The sequence below is a fragment of the Pecten maximus genome, chromosome 3, assembly GCF_902652985.1.
Source record: "Pecten maximus chromosome 3, xPecMax1.1, whole genome shotgun sequence".
Lineage (NCBI taxonomy): Eukaryota > Metazoa > Mollusca > Bivalvia > Pectinida > Pectinidae > Pecten > Pecten maximus.
This window is the reverse complement of record NC_047017.1, coordinates 13,658,633-13,679,886: the sequence shown is the minus strand read 5'-3', so window position 1 is coordinate 13,679,886 and position 21,254 is coordinate 13,658,633. Positions and strand designations below refer to the sequence as shown.

Here is a 21,254-nt window from a genome sequence, read left to right as displayed (position 1 = left end):
ACCATTAAAATCCTTAAAATGCATTTAATTTTTTTTTCAGACCCATTAATTTTGTACCTTTAATAGTCATTAATGTTAAATTAAAAGCCATTATTAAAATAATTAATGATCATTATAAATGTTTTGTTAATAGCCATTAAAATGTATTAATTAAGTACCATGAACTAATTGATTTGTTTCAACCCTTTGATGATCATTAAAATTGAAAACTGTCACATTTAAAGACTATCAAACTTGTATTAAAATTTTTCAATTAATAGCAATTAAAGGTACAAAATTAATAGCATGATTGATGGTTTTATGATGGGAAATTTTAATGGGGTTTTTAATGGCCGTTTTAAGGGCTTGGGTATGCAGTAGATATGATCACAACAAATTGGAATTATGATGATATTGGTCCGGTTGGGTTTTTGTTGTAGACATGTTTGACAGTGAACCTATCTATTGAACCTTATATATACACGGGGTGTATTTACAACTGTTAGAACTCAACATATACAAGTGTCACATCTATCCCAACTTTCAGTTATGTGAGCCTCATGTACTGTTTGTCCCCATTCAATAAGTTTATGAAATATATAATTGTTGTTTCATACTAGAAATCACATATTCAACCATCAGGCCTATATCAATACATCAAGGGCTGGTTTCATCAATGCCCTTCAACTTACTACAGTTTTCAATAGAAAAGACTTATTGGTTTTAAGGAAGAAATCTTCGCACTAAAAATATTTTATTAATTTTTGAAATGCTTTCCTATGAAAAATTTTAAGTTAAAGAATATTGATGAAACAGGGTCATGTTTTTATCATCATATGACAAATTATACTGTGTACCCCCTGAATAGTTCGGATATGCAGCTTTATGCCTATTCTAATGTCTATCTGGACAATACTTACTTGCTACCATGATGGTTCGGGAGTTTCCTCCCAAGCTGTCTTTCAGGAGCCAAGTCAGAACAGAGTCTCGATATGGAATGAAAAATGTCTTCCCAGACTTGCTTCCCTTTTCCGATATCTCAGCTGTAGCAAAATCATAAATTTTATAAACAAATGCTGCAGCAGATTGTTGATTGGATTTGCGAGGGTCATCTCTAGATGTAGAGAACACCACTTTATCACCCAAGTTCTTAATAATAAAACTCAATGAGTATTTCTAGAGTTTAAATACATGTACATGTTACAGTGTCTTGAAGATTTTAATCGGAGAGGTTTTCACTGTGTAGACATACCAAGTACACTGATGACCGATCCGAGAGTGACCAGGGACTTGTTGATACTGGCACCTTCTTTTAACCTCTGACCCGTGGCCCCTGAGGAGTCAGCTCGCTCACTACAACATCAGACATAAATTACTCACTAGGAGGCAGTAAAGGTTTCATCATTATAAACATTTGTCCAGACTTAACAACAAATACTATGTTTGTACATCTAGCTAGTGCTTATTTGATTATACAGTGTAGTGACAATTAAAAGTAATTATATGGCAGATTGTCATTTGAAACAAAAATAAAATTAACTCTTAATTTAAAAGACCTTTTCATTGCACAGTTAGTTTTGAATTCAAAGTAGAAATCAATTTTTTTCCAGGAAGGTATTCTGATATTGAGTATTAATTTAAAAGTGAAATTAAGTATTTAATATGAAAGCAATTCTTGGTTTACAGTGTATTAATATACAGATATACAGTGTAAGTCTAGATTCCTTGTATTCTTAGATTATTAACAATCTCTCCGTAATACTCAGCCTATAGCTAGCTAGAGTTTAGATTTCTGCTCTGCCATGTCCTATAAGAGAGAAGTTTACTGAGGTAACTAAGGTAATATCGTTTTCTTACCAGGCTTACTGAGTCAGATTTATATTGAGTTAACTATGGTAGTATTACTTTCCTGCCAGACTTACTGAGTCAGATTTTTATTGAGTTAACTATGACAGTATTACTTTCCTGCCAGACTTACTGAGTCAGATTTTTATTGAGGTAACTATCACTACTGCCCAGCAAAGTCATTACAAATCTATTACAAACCCATTACAAACCCATTAAAAACACTGATTCCATTAAAATTGGCCATTATTTCTCGTTTCCTTTTTTGGGACAAACCTGGAGTTAAGTAATGTAATGGGCATTATTTTTCTAAATTTCAATTACTTTCCTATTAATATTTTCTTTGTAATGGTCATTAACAAAATAATTGCCATTACTTCATGTTTTGTATTTTTTTAATGGCCTTTATTCTGTTTGTAATGGCCATTAGAGTGGAGTCATCATAATGTTATGGCCATTACTAACTGTGGATTTTATGTACTCCCATAACATTTTCCATTTAATGCCCACAACAAATTATGATCACAATGCAATGGCCATTACTTATTGGTACTTTCATGTAATGCCCATTACATTTTCCATTTAATGGCCATAACAAATTAGGGTCACAATGTAATGGCCATTACTTATTGGTACCTTCATGTAATGCCCATTACATTTTCCATTTAAAGACCATAACAAATTATGGTCATAATGCAATAGCCATTACTGAATGGTGCCTTTATGTAATGCCATTACATTTTTTTATTCTGATGTGCAATTCCTCATAAGTAACATTTTTTTCATGTAATGGCCATTACAATTGTTACAAATATCATCACATCATATTGTAATACATAATTATGACAATATTCAATATACTACCATGAATTGTTGGCCTTAAATTGATGTATTATTTCAGTATCTTATTTTTTATTATATTGTTATTGTTTAATTCCATGTCTATATTACAATTTTGTTGTAAGCTTTAAAGAAGAATAAGGAAACTGTACAGGCTTACTAAACCCCTTTACAATAAGAAAACTTCAAATTTCTTGCCAAATTTTCCCACCAAATTTTTCCCGCCCAATAACTTCAAGCAGGAGAGTTCCAATACATGGCAGTCATGAGGCTTTTCTCACACAGATGAACAACATGTTATTTTACAAATGAAGGGAAGTATTTATCTTTCATACCTGGTTCATGATTAATACAAGACTACCAGGAAATGATTTATTCAACTCTGGAAGTATGTCAACCTGTTTATAGGTAAGATGTTAACTTAAAACCAATCACCATGCATGTGACCTAAATTTACATAGTGTACATTATATTCAAACAGCTTTGGCATTTCTTAAATTGTATTGCCTATTTATCTAAATTGTACAAACACACATCATATGTACATTGAGAATTAATGCAATAATGAACATTAATCACTCTTACATGTATCTGAAGAATATTAAAAGGATTTTGGGTCCACATGATTGTGTACAATACCCATTTTTGAAGCAGTTATCAATTTGAAACAAAAGATGGATCAATTTGAATGCAATTTTTTAATGGAAGGACTACAAGTACAAGGATACTGTCAAACATGCATAGTGATACAGTTCATGACGAACTTTGATGAAAATAAGTGGTAAAATGCATTTTCTAAATTTTCTGAATGCGTCTCATGTAATGGTCACATGTAGGTCCATTAATTTTGTATACCTGTATATATATAATGGCCATTACACTTTTGTTTGTAAAAACGTAATGGCCATTACAATTATGTTGATCTCTGAACAGTTTTTGTACTTTAAAAGTAATGGTCATTATATTTGTAAAAATTATGGCCATTAAAGTGTATTTTCTTGTAATGGGTCTATTAGTTTTGTACACCTTTAATGGCCATTACACCTTTTCTGACGAAATGTAATGGCCATTACAGAGTACACTTCAGAAAGTAATGACACCGTTAATGGGCATTACAAAAATGGTTTTGCTCCAAACCTAATGGCCATTACATTACACCAAAACATTTAATGCCCATTACACCATAAGGTTTAATGCCCATTACATTGAAAACTAATTATTGATGGCCCTATTACATTGTAATGGCAATTACTTAGTGAAAACTTTAATGGGTTTGTAATGGGTTTGGCCATTACTTTAGGGGCCATTAAAGGTGTACAAAAGTAATCCCAACATATGTAATGGCTTTTTAATGGGTTTGTAATGGGCAATTTGACAGTAGTGTATGGTAGTATTACTTTCTTGCCAGACTTACTAAGTCAGATTTTTATTGAGTTAACTACGACAGTATTACTTTCCTGCCAGACTTACTAAGTCAGATTTTTATTGAGTTAACTTCGACAGTATTACTTTCCTGCCAGACTTACTAAGTCAGATTTTTATTGAGGTAACTATGGAAGTATTACTTTCTTGCCAGACTTACTAAGTCAGATTTTTATTGAGTTAACTACGACAGTATTACTTTCCTGCCAGGCTTACTGAGTCAGATTTTTATTGAGGTAACTATGGTAGTATTACTTTCTTGCCAGACTTACTAAGTTAGATTTTTATTGAGGTAAGTATGACAGTATTATTTTCCTGCCAGACTTACTAACTAAAGTCAGATTTTTATTGGGGTAACTACTGTAGTATTACTTTCCTGCCAGACTTACTAAGTCAGATTTTTATTGAAGTAAGTACGACAGCATTACTTTCCTGTCAGACTTACAAAGTCAGACTTTTATTGAGGTAACTTCAGTAGTATTACTTTCCTGCCAGGATTACTAAGTCAGATTTTTATTGAGGTAACTACGGTAATATCACTTTCCTGCCAAGCTTATTAAGTCAAACTATGGTAGTCTTACCTTCCTGCTAGATCAACTAAATGTATTTTGCTGCTCATTTCACAGGGGACATCATTGGCAAACTTGGCCTGTCAAGAAAACATTAGATTTCATCAGAAACAAAATCTAGGCCAAAAGAAAGCAGAGAAGTAGAGAAATCAGAGTAGAATCACATGCTAAATTACAAAGCCTTATTATTAGCACTGTATTTTAGACCTGTTGTTCATTGTGTTCAATAGTGTGTCTTTTTAAAAAGAATTAAATTCCCAAAACTGAAATGATTCACAATTCAGTATGTCAAAACTGAAATGATTCACAATTCGGGATGTTGTATGGTGTGTACAATTATAATAAGTACGTACCTGAGTGAACACAATGGTGAAGATAGCATGGGACCTACTGCTTGTGTCATTCATGTTTGTGGCAGCGGTTGTTCTGAAGAGAGGAGAACATTGCATCGATATAGAAAATCAGATTTGATATTATTCTAGACAGCAGTATAAGATTTCTGATCCAATTACATTCACAGTTAATCTAATTTACTTTCCTCATATGTATAGATAGTTCCATCGAACTATCATTAATTAGCAAACTGTCAGCAATGGTCGTTAAATTGATGCATTTACCATCAATCAATTTAATTCAAGCAAATACAATTGCAATCTATCAACAATTTTGTTACACCTTCAGTATTAGTGCAGATGAATTAACATTCTAATTAATTTTCATTTAGTATTAAAATATATATACATGTATATACATTTAGTGCTTGTCTGAATATGACAAGAATGATATGACGATGCTGTATCAACCTAATAACACTACACAACATAAATATGACACCTGTCAGTTACCTAATTAGTTTTACTGATAAAAACAAAAGTTAAAATTAAAACATCAATTTAAAATTCTTTTCAACGTTTTTGATATCAATTTTGCTTAATAGTTGATTTTTTTGAGATGCTGACATGCTGGAATAGAGATACATATACCTGATGGAATTCCCCCTGTCCATGAGGGCTTTGATGTCGTCGTAATCAGTGACAGTATGTTTGGATAAATCTGAAAAAATTTGACATGATAGCAGAGCTGATCTTAGATAAGTTATATATATATAGCTTGATTGTCAAAGGCTGAAATTGAAAAAGAACTTTGGAGTTTCATACCACTGTACATTTAAATAAATCAATTACATTTTACCATGATCTTAAAATACTTGTTAAAACATTTAACACAGTTAAAATACACAAGTTGTAATTTTTTTTATAACATTACAAATTTCAAAATTGACCTGAATTTTTAGAAAAATTCTTTTTTTTATAGGGGCCCAGTTTATAATTAGAATGTTGTCTGCACATGAAGACTATGATTTACCTTGTACATAGGGGCCCAGTTTAGGATGTTGTCTCACACAAAGACTATGATTTACCTTATAAGTAGGGGCCCAGGTTAGGAAGTTGTCTCACACAAAGACTATGATTTACCTTATAAGTAGGGGCCCAGTTTAGGAAGTTGTCTCACACAAAGACTATGATTTACCTTGTATGTAGGGGCCCAGTTTAGGAAGTTGTCTCACACAAAGACTATGATTTACCTTGTATGTAGGGGCCCAGTTTAGGATGTTGTCTCACACAAAGACTATGATTTACCTTGTATGTAGGGGCCCAGTTTAGGATGTTTTCTCACACAAAGACTTTGATTTACCTTGTATGTAGGGGCCCAGTTTAGGATGTCGTCTGTACACGAACCCTATGATTTACCTTGTATGTAGGGGCCCAGTTTAGGAAGTTGTCTCACACAAAGACTAAGATTTACTTTGTATGTAGGGGCCCAGTTTAGGATGTTGTCTGCACACGAAGACTATAATTTACCTTGTAGGTAGAAGCCCAGTTTAGGATGTTCTCTCACACGAAGACTATGATTTACCTTGTACGTAGGGGCTCAGTTTAGGATGTTGTCTCACACAAAGACTATAATTTACCTTGTACGTAGGGGCTCAGTTTAGGATGTTGTCTCACACGAAGACTATGATTTACCTTGTACGTAGGGGCCCAGTTTAGGATGTTGTCTCACACGAAGACTATAATTTACCTTGTATGTAGGGGCCCAGTTTAGGATGTTGTCTCACACGAAGACTATAATTTACCTTGTACGTAGGGGCCCAGTTTAGGATGTTCTCTCACACGAAGACTATAATTTACCTTGTAAGTAGGGGCTCAGTTTAGGATGTTCTCTCACACGAAGACTATAATTTACCTTGTACATAGGGGCCCAGTTTAGGATGTTCTCTCACACAACGACTAAGATTTACCTTGTATGTAGGGGCCCAGTTTAGGATGTTGTCTCACACAAAGACTATGATTTACCTTGTACGTAGGGGCCCAGTTTAGGATGTTCTCTCACACGAAGACTATGCATCGGCTTGTTGGAAGATGACTGCTTCAACAGGTCTCTCACTTTTTCGTTGTAAATTTCCAAGTAACTACAGAAGACATCATCAGATATAATTTCTCTATTTTTCTGAATTTTATTTCACATAAAAATATCTGCATTGATGGCATATAAATATAAAGCCTATCAAATGTATATCAATGTATACATTAAATGTTTGAGTCTACCAACAAGTTATTTCTAATTCCAATAAACAATCATTTGGTTTTATCACCATATTAAGTTTATATCATTTTTTTCTCTCATCTGTCTGTCTGTTTGTCTCCATTTTGTTTGTCTGTTTTGTCTGTCTAATTGTCCCTCTTTCCCTCTCTCTCTTTACATGTCTGCATGTGAGTGTGGTGGTGTGGATGAAAACACATGCAGTTATTATATATATGTATGTAGGTGCTTCTTTGTACTGTATAATGGTGAGCAGAGTGTGATGATAATTATAAAGCGTGAGAGTTTACTACATGTGTGTACATGGGAATGTTTGTGGGTAAGTGTGTATGTCACTATGTTCTCGTCTTATTGTATCTTTAAGCTTTGAAAAAATAAAAACAATTATAAACAAAAAATTTATATCATTTTTGCTATTTACTATTATTTATATTTCTTGAGAAAAACAAATATTCCAAGAAAGCGGATATGTCGCCTGTACAGCAACTTGGATGATTACAAGAAATAGATATATTTTTCATCTCATAAAATAGTGTTAAATATAAGCAAGCTAAGACCAGCAACATTCAAGTATGCTCAGAATTCAGCAATACAGAGCAGCTAGGAATTAACTTTCAGTAAATGAGCACCTTAAGAAGTTTGAGCTGGATCAGCCAAAGAGAACTGGATTTATTGCAAGGAAACAGATTTATTTATAGTAACAGTGACCTTGACCTATGATCTTTGAACAAGTAAAAAAAGAAATCCAATGCAAGCACTTGTGGTAAGAGAAAACTGCATGAAAATTGAGTTTGATGTCCGGGCCCAAAGGAACTTGAGTTATCACAAGGAAACATATTTTCGATTTTTAGTAACAGCTCCTTGACCTTTGGACCTGAAAAGCAATCCCTAGCAAGCACTTTTGGTAAGTAGGATCTGCATTAAGTTTGATTTAGATCGGCCCAAGGGAACTTGAGTTATCACATAGAAAACCTCAGTGCAGACATCACCAGCATAATGATACCTTTATGACACCAGCTTTTTGCAGGCAACACAAAAACCATGCTATTTTACTTTCATTTCTATTGAGGTGAACTTTTTCGAATTCTATGTAATTAGGCTTTGGGTAGGAGAATGTTTTTTAAGGAAACTATGTCCTGTACATTACTTTTATTTTTTTTTGTAAATTAATTTTAATTAGCTGTATCTACATTCTTACCTGACTTCAGCTTTAAAACTTGTATCTTCATCAGTCATACGGGAAAACAGTTCCTGTAATTAACACAACTTAATTTCACTTTGTGTATGAGGAGGAAGTTTTCAATGTTATGATTTAAAATGAAAATTAATATGATATTGCAAATTCAGATGATTGAAAGAAGAAACTAATGCATGTGGATTCAATGAAATTCTTAATAACTCATAATGAAATGTTTTCAAATGTTCAATCATGACTGCTCTTTAGGCTGCTATGTCAATGTTGATTTTTTTATGATGATGGTACCAGTCAATGCATGTGTTTGATGAACAATATAACAGTTTATTATCACTACCTGAAATATCAGGTTTGTGTACCAGGCCTGTTAGTTAACCTTCAATTCCTTACCTGACAAATTCTAGGGATTAACCCAGGATCATCCTACAAAAGAATAATACTTCTGATTACATTACTTCAGTTAGCATACAGGTACAACACTGCTGATCGACTTTTCATTCAGTAATATATAAAACACTGTTAACAGGAACAATGAACAGGTTTGTGTTGTCAAATGTTCCAAGAGATTCATATTAAAAGCTTTATTGCAAATACGTTTACAATTTTGTCTGTGACCAATGCAAGAATAACAAAGCTTTGAATGTACCTTAAGAATATATATTACATCCAATTTAATTTGTCTTCTACAAAATTACTGTACTTTTTAACAGGAATCTCGTCAGTTTACATTTTAACTTTCATTTGAAAGATGTTTGTTTATTTTTTCAGCCGATCAATTCTTTGAGATGCATAGGAGACATTTTCTTGGAGTCACATCAATATACACAATTAATAAATAGAATAGCACTGTAACTATGACAACCATCCAAGATGGTTAGCAGAGACACCTACCTGGCTGCCCATCATTGAGTAACTCTTTCCCGACCCGGTCTGTCCATAGGCAAACACACATGCATTGTAGCCATCGTAGGCAGAGGCAACCACATCCAGTCCGAGACACTTAAATACCTACAAAACACAACAGAATTTACTTTCACAATATCACTCATTTTATGTCAACCAATCATTGATCGTGTCTTAAATCATATACATTTGAATCGACCAATCATTGGTCATGTCTTATATTACTAATGCATTTGAATCAACCAATCAAAGATTATACATTGTACATAATATGTACAGAGTTTTGTTTATTGCCAATGCATTGTTAGTACACAGATACATATCTGTATAGATGCAACTGTGACCCTTTTAATGTGCAAGTATTTCATTTAGAACTGAGATTTGATGCATAATACTGTAACAAATATCTTGTCTTCGAATAAAAAATAAAATGATTGTTTAAACCACAATTCCTATAGTATTTGATTGTCAATGATAACTTTATTATATTATATAGCTGGATGATGAACAAGATCAATAAGAACAATATATAGATTACAGATAGAATGACAATGATATCCAGAACAGAGGGGGAACTGTTTTGGCTCAGAAACACAAGCAGGACACACACCACAGGACACTCCAATGATCACAGATTCCCTCAAGAGATCTCAGAGAGATCTTAGGGCCCAACATTGTTTCTATGTAAGATTTTCCCTTCATTCTTCTTTTTGACTTAATAGTCTGATATCCCTCCAGTACTTTTCAAGAAAAAGCAATAACAGACTTCAATTCTAAAAATCCAAAATGGCTGTCTGTTGGTCATTTTGTTTTCCTGATCGAAAACCTAAATTTAATTGGCACAACTAGGGAGTAAGGGGAACATGCTAATCACATTTGAGAAATATATCTCTCCAACACTTTTCAAGAAATAGCGATAACAAACTCCACTTCTTAAAATCCAAGATGGCCATTTTGTTTTTCTGATCCAAAGCCTAAATTGAACTGGCACAACCAGGGATTACAGGGAACTTCCCTTTACGTTTGAGAAATATTTCCAAGAAGAGTGATAACAAACTTCAATTAAGAAAATCCAAGATGGCCACCTGAAGGCCATTTTGTTCTGACTAAAAATTTATATTGATATGGCACAACTAGGGACCAAAGGGAACCTACTTATCACTTTTGAGAAATAGCTCTCCAATAGTTTTCAAGAAAGAGCAAAAACAAACTTCAATTCTGAAAATCAAAAATGGCTGCCTTTTGGCTATTTTTTTTTTCCAGATCGAAAACCTAAATTAAAGTGGCACAACTAGGGACCATGGGAAATTAATCTACTCATCATGTCTGAGAAATATCCCTCCAGTACTTTTCAAGAAATAGTGAAAACAAACTTCGCTTCTCAAAATCCAAGATGGCCACCCAGTCCAATGCTCTATAAACTATGTTGCAGGTCTGATAATAAGATGATATAGATCTAATATAATACTTGTTTTACTTACCTCCTCTTGTGAGGCATAATTACAGTCTGACCGAAGAACTGACCAGAAGGAATGGTCAAACGTGAACTCCTTCAGTCTCATGTTCTCCCTCGCGTGGTCACCCTCACCTCCTGTTTCTGGCACCTATACGTATACATAATACATTAAAATGTACATCTCTGGGCTGTCACATGTACTTCATACTTAGTTAACATCTCGGGGCTGTCACATGTACTTCATACTTAGTTAACATCTCGGGGCTGTCACATGTACTTCATACGTAGTTAACATCTCGGGGCTGTCACATGTACATGTACTTCATACTTAGTTAACATCTCTGGGCTGTCACATGTACTTCATACTTAGTTAACATCTCGGGGCTGTCACATGTACATGTACTTCATACTTAGTTAACATCTCGGGGCTGTCACATGTACTTCATACTTAGTTAACATCTCGGGGCTGTCACATGTACTTCATACTTAGTTAACATCTCGGGGCTGTCACATGTACTTCATACTTATTTAACATCTCAAGGCTGTCACATGTACTTCATACTTAGTTAACATCTCGGGGCTGTCACATGTACTTCATACTTAGTTAACATCTCGGGGCTGTCACATGTACTTCATACTTAGTTAACATCTCGGGGCTGTCACATGTACTTCATACTTAGTTAACATCTCGGGGCTGTCACATGTACTTCATACTTAGTTAACATCTCGGGGCTGTCACATGTACTTCATACTTAGTTAACATCTCGGGGCTGTCACATGTACTTCATACTTAGTTAACATCTCGGGGCTGTCACATGTACTTCATACTTAGTTAACATCTCGGGGCTGTCACATGTACTTCATACTTAGTTAACATCTCGGGGCTGTCACATGTACTTCATACTTAGTTAACATCTCGGGGCTGTCACATGTACTTCATACTTTATAACTTGAGCAAGGCAATCTCACTAAATTCTTCTATACAATTATAGCAATTTTAACACAGATAATCTCCTACATAATACCAAGTATACCTGTTTGAGTATAGAGTGGTAGGTGGAGCACTAGTTGTACTGGTATTACATACTCGCCTTTCAACAACAGTTTTTTTTTTCTTTATTGGATGCAAAAAGGTAAATATCATCTGCCTGACCAGGTGGTGTTTCTCCTGAGTACCTGAGTCCTCCCACATTACAACCCTAACCCCTTCCCATCCAAGCCAGGAGGAGTGATTAGTATAAGTTGATATAATTGTTTTGCAATTGTTGTGAAATAAATAAAGTTGATATACCTGTCTTATAGTATACCAGGAATACATGTACAATATATGTCATACAAACAGTGGAAATATGACACTAAATCTGACTTCAGACTTTGTAGAAATAAATATAACATATTATTTGACTACATTTTACAACATTCAAATTGGATCACTGTAATTGATTTCTAAAGACAAGAATGGCAGTCTTAGATGACCAGATATTATAATTGAAGGAAATACAATTAATTTATGCAGACGTTGTTAAAGGAGATAGATAAACAAAAATATAAAAATTTTCACTACAATAAAACATAATTGAGTAAACAGGTACAGATGTTTATATATCCAGTTGGTTTGAAAATTCGTTTTGTATTAAACTTTCGTTGTTTTTTGGGGTTGCTATATGGAAACAAATACAAATATTGTATCTAGTATTGTTATTTCATTGTTGTATGGGATAACACTAACACTAAAAAGCTCCAAATCATGAATGAAAGAATGTACACATGAACACTTAATGTTTTATAGTATTCCTTCTTAACTTTAAAAACTCTCCATGTTTTTGTAATACGTACATAGATATTACAAGGTTACAACAATGTCTTAACTGATAGCATATATATATACCCTTAATGATGATATAATGTGAAAATCATTACCGTAGTCCTTCATTTATATATAATTTAATTTTGCTTGTAACAAGCATTTTCATTGGCTCAAAAAATTATGTTATCATCTCATAACATAAATAATGACTGTGACGTCAGCGGAGTAATCGTTGTTCACAGGATTTTGTATTTATCGATGTATTTTTAAATATCTGGAGCAAAATAAACATGTTAAACTTAATGAAAATGTTTCTTATCGTTGTTAATTAAATTATAAGGGTTAACTGTACTATTTTTTTAACGTTATTGATCATGAGCAATAAGCCAATAACACAAAAAACTGGGGTGTACTCTTTTCATAAACCGCTGTTAACCGTGTTATTGCTCAATAATGTAAAAAAAATATTACAGTTAACCCTTAAATATACATATATATATAGCTGCAATTAAAACCGTAAATCTACCCACTGATAACATGGAATACTGGAGAACTGACGATGAAAGCCACACATCAGAAGCCCGAAGTTGATCAGACATACTGGTTGCTGCCGCAAAGGCAAAGAAAGGGGTAGGGCAAAATCACAACATCATCCATGACTTACAAAGTCAATGTGAGTTTGTTGGACAAAAATAGAGACGACTTAAATGTGAAAAGTCACCAAGAATTGGCAGTGAATCTTGATCAGCATTTGATAAACACCCCATGCTTTTCTGTTTATAATTAGCATCTTGGATTAGTTCAAGTTCTATTTTCAGATGTTGATTGCCTGCATTAATTACGAATTGTTGAAATATCTGAGCAGATTTGAAGGAAATTAAATGATAATAAACCCATATCAAATAATGAAGTTTATCTTGATCAAGTTTTATACATATAAACAAAAACATAAATCACATTTAAATCAAATTTAAACCAAACACAACTATTACAATTCTTATATATAATTACCTTTCTATTAACTATGGTAGTTTTCTTTTTGTCCATCTCAATGATGAATTTACTCTCCAAGTCCTTTTCCCTGCAAAATTGAGATAATAGTATGATTTTCACCATATATATATATCCATAATGTATAAAATTCACCACTATTGAATTAGAGGCATTTCCCCAACAAGGTGAGTGGCATTCTTACATTGACGATGGTCCTCTATTTATTTATGTAATGCTGACTTTGCCCAAACACATTGTTGCTCGAAGTAAAACATTATATTATAACATAAAAGGTTATCTAACACAACCAATAAAATTACTGCTTAAGACGTTTCGATACAGTGACATGTACGTTCTGGGGCCGAATATAGGCCCTTTCCCCTATAGTGAAATTTTGTTCTGTTTTCCCAATTCCATGTTCATATTTTCCCAATCAGAAATTGCTGAAGTGTCCCTGTACATCAATTGGTATGAAGAAATGCTGATCAGAATGTAATTCATGTTATGTTTTAAAAGCAGATGTAGCAAAGTACACAGAGCCTTGTTGAGTCTTGAGAGGTTCTGGGTAACTTTTGTATAGGAACAAAGGAATGCTGATCAATTCAATAGCATGTGACCAGGGAACCTTCATCTGATTTCAGAGTTTTTGGGGTAGAGTACTAGTTAAGTACTAGTGCTGGTTTGGTTTGGTTTGTATTGTTGAACATATTATGGTCTTTAATGAACAGACTCGAGCTCCTTGTCTGTGAGATGCATGTGTGAAGTGAGTTTGTGATTGTTTAGGGGGGCTGCAGTATGTTACTTTTAGTGGCTGTCTCGAGCTCCTTCTGGGTTGTCATAGTGCAGAACGGATTCTTTTTTTTATTCAACTTTATAGTGCTACTGTACGTGCATTAAAATAACTAGCCAAGACACCCCGCCGGACGACCCACCTGGTCACATTACATAGACGAGGAGCCAAAAGTTGTCCCACTCAGCCTAGGGGACAAAATCTAAAGCCTTTCATACAGCCTGGGGTCAACTAAAGGCCAAAAGTGAGGCACCTAGTTTCAAAGAAGCTTAAGACATTTGGAAGAATAAATCTGTTAAACAAGAAGAGAAAAGATCCCAAATTCAGTCATCTCTAGATCTTTAGTCTTATGATCATGCAATGGGGGCTGGTACAAATCTGACACACGACCCTACATATAGCTACCCACAGAGCATATATATATATGCATGGAGCGATGAATCCAGAATTTATATCCAATGTTTTTTAACTGATACCACTTCTGTATATCTTTTCAATTAAGCATTTGTTCTCTCTCTCTCGTGTGCGCTATATAGGTCAAGATGGTAAGGAAGATGATACTATATATATCCTATGCATAATACATCCTTAACCTGTGAATTAAGAAGTCTTTAGAGGATATAAATTATGTATGTACCAGCTAGAAACAGCTGCAGTGTATATGTATAAGAGTTTGTTCATACAGATGGTACAGTTTTCCAGTTATTCTGTAATTAATATATTAAGCTACTATAGTTTGTAAGATCTTTTACCATTTTGTGTGCATGTACTATATACAGATGTACATATATTTGTCAGTATAAGTACAGGTTCTGGACACATTATTGCATGACAACCAATGCAACACTAATTTTGTGTACAATGAAAAATGTACATAACATTTTTAGTCATTTAAGCAATTAATTAATGCATCATAAACTGAATAGAAGTTTATACATGTTTCCAACACAAGCAAATGGCAAATTGTATCTGACCACAGGTTCCTGACATCAGATATGTTACATATTATGTAATAGATCAATATTGTAATTACGTAATTATATACTGTTTTATATATTATCCTCAGATGAACTGCCATTGTAAACATTATTGATATATATGTCAATGTCATATCAAACTGAACTAATCTTCCTGGGCCTTTTCATATTATAACTACTGTCACATCTGTTGTACGCATATGGGTGTGTATATATATTGTGTGTATGTATTAGGTGTATATGGTAGATATATAGTCCGAATATAAATGGATGCTGATGTAGGGATTATGTTTGTCAAAGTTACACACCTACATGAATGTACATGTACATGTATCTGGTTTGTAGGCAAGAGAAACGTTGTGGATGAACTTTTGAGACAACATATCACATACACAGGCAAATTGCTTTCGTGTCAGTCATGATTTCAGTTGCATTACATTCGCGTGACAGTAGCTAGCTTACATATGGGCTTAGCCTAGGTGTTGATGACTTACAGTCGGCTGACTAAGTTTTTATATATAGAGCATAACGTATTTTCTTACCTTCGGTTCAGGGGCCGGACTCGCACGGCTACCTTCACAGAAGTCATCTTTACCAGATTATTTACGATATTTGCAAGTTAAATTCACACAATTAAATTTAAATTCTTCCAGGAACACTTAGTAAACATAGTATTGCGTGGAGAGATCCCAGACGTTGACATCTTGTGGTCGCCATGTTTTGAATCGCATGACTGCCTACACACACCGGATGTAAAGGGAATCACACGAAATTTATAAATAGAAGCAGTCTATTTATCATGCATCACGGGTAGAACTTTTTTAGCGGGAACTTTGAAATAACAAGTGCAGATACACACGCCAAATTAACATATATTCAATTAATTGAACCTATCTTCAAATAATTGAAGATAGGTTTCAATTAGAGATAGGTTCAATTCAATTAGAGATAGGTACATTTCTATTAAAGATAGGTTTACATAAGACAAATTGAACCTATCTTCAATTGATTTGAACCTATCTCTAATTGAATTGTACCTATCTCTAATGGAATTGAATTGTACCTTTCTCTAATTGAATTGAACCTATCTTCAGTTACGAACAAATAGGGAAAAGAGACCGCTCCCCTTGTTCTGCCAATGAATTAAAGATAGGTTCAAATGAATTAAAGATTGGTGCAATTGATTTAAAGATAGGTCCAATTGAATTGAACCTATCTTCAAATAATTGAACCTATCTGCAAATAATTGAATATATGTTAATTTGGCGTTTCATACGTACGCGGCATCACAATTCTATAAATAATATTAAAACGGCAAGTCTCACAGAACTTAGAGAAGATACTTATATCAAGGAGATTGACGTAACCACCTAACCTAATACAAAACAGTAACAGGTGTGCTGTACCCCGGTTGATACAAAACAGCAAGAAGAGAGCGTAACCCCATAAAACATTAAGGGATCATTGTCTACCCCTTTACACAAAGCAGATTTAGTAAGGGTGTGCGTTACTCCTTAACACAAAACAGTAAAAGATGTATGCGTTACCCCTTAACACAAAACAGTAAAAGATGTGCGTTACCCCTTAACACAAAACAGTAAAAGATGTGCGTTAACCCTTAACACAAAACAGTAAGAGGTGTGCGTTACCCCTTAACAGAAAACAGTAAGAGGTGTGTGTTACCCCTTAACACAAAACAGTAAGAGGTGTGCGTTAACCCTTAACACAAAACAGTAAGAGGTGTGCGTTACACCCTTTAACACAAAACAGTAAGAGGTGTGCGTTACCCCTTAAACACAAAACAGTCAGAGGTGCGCGTTACCCCTTAACACAAAACAGTAAGAGGTGCGCGTTACCCCTTAAACATAAAACAGTAAGAGGTGTGCGTTACCCCTGAACATAAAACAGTCAGAGGTTCGCTGCGAAATACCCAAAAATAATACCATAAGATAAATCTATCGAATGTGTATACAGAATTAGATGCAATAACTACGACGTATCGAAATTACACGAAATCGACAGTACCCTCTTCCATAGTCCCCACATTCACAGTTCCCTAATCCACAAACCCTTATCCACAGTTCACTGATCGACTGTCCCCTCATCCACAGCCCCTCTTTAACGACCCCTGATCTGCAGCACCTCGCCTACAGCCATTCATCTAGAGCCCACCATCTACAGTCGCGACATCAAAAGCCCCCTCATGTACAGCCCTTCTCATCCAGTCCCCTCATCTATAACCCCCTCATCGACAGTCCCTTCATCAACCATGTCAACTATCCCTCGTCCACAGCCCCTCGTCTATAGGCCCCTCATCTACATCTGATGCACAACCCATCATATGACCCACAGCCCAAGGCATGATCCACAGTCCTGACCCACAGCCCCAGGCATGATCCACAGTCCTGACCCACAGCCCCAGGCATGATCCACAGTCCTGACCCATAGCGCCTCCAGGCATGATCCACAGTCCTGACCCACAGCCCCAGGCATGATCCACAGTCCTGACCCACAGCCCCAGGCATGATCCACAGCCCTGACTCACAGCCCAAGGCATGATCCACAGTCCTGACCAATAGCGCCTCCAGGCATGATCCACAGCCCTGACTCACAGCCAAAGGCATGGTCCACAGTCCTGACCCACAGCCCAAAGCTTGATCCACAGTCCTGACCAACAGCCCCAGGCATGATCCACAGTCCTGACCCACAGCCCAAGGCATAATCCACAGTCCTGACCCATAGCCCCAGGCATGATCCGCAGTCCTGACCCACAGCCCCAGGCATGATCCACAGTCCTGACCCACATCCCCAGGCATGATCCACAGTCCTGACACACAGCCCCAGACATGATCCACAGTCCTGACCCATAGCGCCTCCAGGCATGATCCACAGTCCTGACTCACAGCCCCAGGCATGATCCACAGTCCTGACCCACAGCCCAAGGCATGATCCACAGTCCTGACTCACAGCCCCAGGCATGATCCACAGTCCTGACTCACATCCCCAGGCATGATCCACAGTCCTGACCCACAGCCCCAGACATGATCCACAGTCCTGACCCACAGCCCAAGGCATGATCCACAGTCCTGACTCACATCCCCAGGCATGATCCACAGTCCTGACTCACATCCCAAGGCATGGTCCACAGTCCTGACCCACATCCCCAGACATGATCCACAGTCCTGACTCACAGCCCAAGGCATGGTCCACAGTCCAGACCCACAGCCCCAAGCATGATCCACAGTCCTGACTCACAGACCAAGGCATGGTCCACAGTCCTGACCCACGGCCCAAGGCATGGTCCACAGTCCTGACCCACGGCCCCAGACATGATCCACAGTCCTGACCCACAGTCTTTTGACACACACACCCCTGAACCACAGCCCCCTTAACCACAGCTCCATGATCCAGGGTATACTTTTTCTTGTCATATTGTCACAATAAACTACGGTTGGGTAATTATTGTATAATAATTCTAGCACATACATATTCCAGGAATCGCTCTTAATTTTATTGATTGTCGTTGTTTTATTGAAAGACTGGGACTATCTTTGTTTTGTGGTAATAAGTAAACTCCATCCACAATATAGATGTCTGTACACATTTTTTCATCTTCTATATATTTTCTACGTGTACACACTTCTGACTCTTGAGCGTATCATGAAGCCAGACTGTGTCTCATACTTCGGAATGGTTAGGGACATTGTTGAATGCATAACCGAATCCTGTGCAAGACAATACCGTAATTCTATCTCAAAACAATAAAACCATGTCAAAATATTAGCAAGGCAGAAGACATGTACACAAAACCACTAACAACGTCAATCGAAATCAGAACACGTGATTTCGTCAATATTCGTCAATACTACTATTCCCTACTATAGATACAAAATAACAAATGTCTATTTATAGACATATTTTTGTACAATAAAGATTCACACATTGAGGTAATATGCATGCATGTAATTATAATATGCTAATTAGTGTCTTCCCATTGGTCAATGGTCGTTGTGGTCACTGTGGGGCCTCAGTGACCCCCGTGCTAAATACATAGCTTTCATTGGTCAAGGGCTCTGCCCAGCCCCTGCAACGCAAAGGTCATCCCCACTATAGAATCCATCCTTTGAAGTTTATGACGCCATCTTGGAAAGTTCCTTAATAAGCGTAAACAATTTTTTATAATGTAGCAGAATTCAGCGTTAGAATTATTTGGAAAAGGACATTCTACACAGATGAGATAAGGAAGTTTTTATTCGTGTCATAGACAGGCTATATTCATTCGTTCATCGAGATGGATTCCCCCCTTTTTTGAGTGAAAAACAAAAAGCTTTGACAATCTATTGACGTCGCAGATTTGGCTCTGCTACACCGTGGTTCCTTGGCAGCCGATTTTGCTGTTTAAACAATTTCAACACGATCCCACCAACAGTGTGCAGACATAACACGTGGACGTGTTTACAAGTGGGGTCAAGGTAAGAGAAACGTCATAACTTAAGTTCCAACATGGCGCAGTGTAAGCAACATGTTTTGATATGGGGTCATAGTTTGATACGTCGTATGGATGAATATATTTCGGACGATCCATCTCGCCTTAATTTTGGGCTAAAGTCGCACTTAGTTTCTCTGGTTGGATACCCTGGTGGCACTATTGATCGTCTTCTACATCGTTTGCGGGGGATTTCCCAGCCCTATTACAGTACATATCTGTGATTAGGAAACTTGCCTCAAAACAGGGAGACTGGCAATTTTACGATAAGTCTTTTCGTAGGTTAAAATCCCAGAACAAATCTTTGTCATGGGGCCGCCCGGATTGAATGGAAGCTGTGGCAAGATGCCATGACACGCCGTAACAAACCGAGCTCATCATCTCCCCAGGGCCAGCTCCCTAAGGGACCATGTTGTAAATTCATCCAGGGCAAACCATGTTATGGGGGCCGATTTTCCCATAGATGTCCCAAATGTCAGGGCGCCCATACTCCAACAAACTGTCCAAATGCATTCTCTCCTGACCAGTCCTCTCAATTTCGACCCCAGGGCCCCAACTTTCGTCCCCCTTTTCGACCACACAATCATCAATTTTGGGCCCCTAATGCTCCCCCTACCTTCCGTGGACATCGTCACCCCCGTCATTCCTTCTGAGCTCAGAGCCTTATTGCAGGGCTATGACGTGTCAAAGTCGATTACCTTGTAAATGGTTTTTTGTATGGTTTCCGCCTACATTGTCAGATTGTCTCAGCTGACTTACAAAAATCCTGCAAAAATCTTAAATCTTGCACTGATTACTCTGAGGCGGTCGATGATAAGATTAAGAAGGAACTTGCATGTGGCAGACTCTCAGGACCTTATTCTTGTCCTCCATTCAGTCAGTTTCATATCAGTCCTATTGGCATTGTTCAAAAGAAAACTCGGGGAAAATTTCGTCTGATACATCATTTAAGTTACCCAAAAGGTTTGTCCATTAATGATGCAATTCCAGATTCTGACTGTCGAGTTGAGTATTCCTCTATTCAAGATGCCATTTCATGTATCAAAAAACAACAAACTAATTCTTTTCTTGCAAAATGTGACATAGAGTCTGCTTTTCGCATTATACCTATTCATCCCAACGATCGCCATTTATTAGGTTTTCAATGGAGATCCCAATTTTATTTTGATAAATGCCTACCAATGGGTTTATCAGATTTTTGAGGAGTTCAGCTCAGCAATTGAATGGGCGATTACACATAAGTTGGAGGGCGCAGGGGTGGTTCATGTTTTAGACGATTTCTTATTCATCGAGCCAACCAAACTTAGATGTGAAAGAATTTTGTCAGATTTCCAAAATATGTGCAAAACGATTGGACTGCCGCTGGCACCGGACAAAACATTTGGCCC

At 36.4% G+C, this 21,254-nt stretch overlaps 1 protein-coding gene across 2 annotated transcripts in view; it reads right to left on the bottom strand.

The window, feature by feature from the left end:
• LOC117323272 (kinesin-like protein KIF16B) overlaps positions 1–16,084 on the bottom strand; it is a 55,936-nt gene extending 39,852 nt beyond the window's left edge. The window contains exons 1-12 of one of the 2 annotated variants that reach the window (XM_033878388.1): positions 15,923–16,084; positions 13,632–13,701; positions 10,839–10,961; positions 9,346–9,462; positions 8,845–8,877; positions 8,458–8,510; positions 7,013–7,128; positions 5,639–5,708; positions 5,009–5,081; positions 4,668–4,735; positions 1,232–1,332; positions 900–1,022 (exon numbers count right to left, since the gene is read on the bottom strand). In XM_033878388.1, coding sequence (XP_033734279.1) covers positions 900–1,022; positions 1,232–1,332; positions 4,668–4,735; positions 5,009–5,081; positions 5,639–5,708; positions 7,013–7,128; positions 8,458–8,510; positions 8,845–8,877; positions 9,346–9,462; positions 10,839–10,961; positions 13,632–13,701; positions 15,923–15,969 — 994 coding nt within the window. In that variant the 5' untranslated portion in view covers positions 15,970–16,084. Of the gene's footprint in view, positions 1–899; positions 1,023–1,231; positions 1,333–4,667; positions 4,736–5,008; positions 5,082–5,638; positions 5,709–6,682; positions 6,828–7,012; positions 7,129–8,457; positions 8,511–8,844; positions 8,878–9,345; positions 9,463–10,838; positions 10,962–13,631; positions 13,702–15,922 lie in introns of those variants that run through there. The other variant, XM_033878389.1, reaches the window with a different exon arrangement.
• Between the last annotated feature and the right edge of the window lie 5,170 nt (positions 16,085–21,254).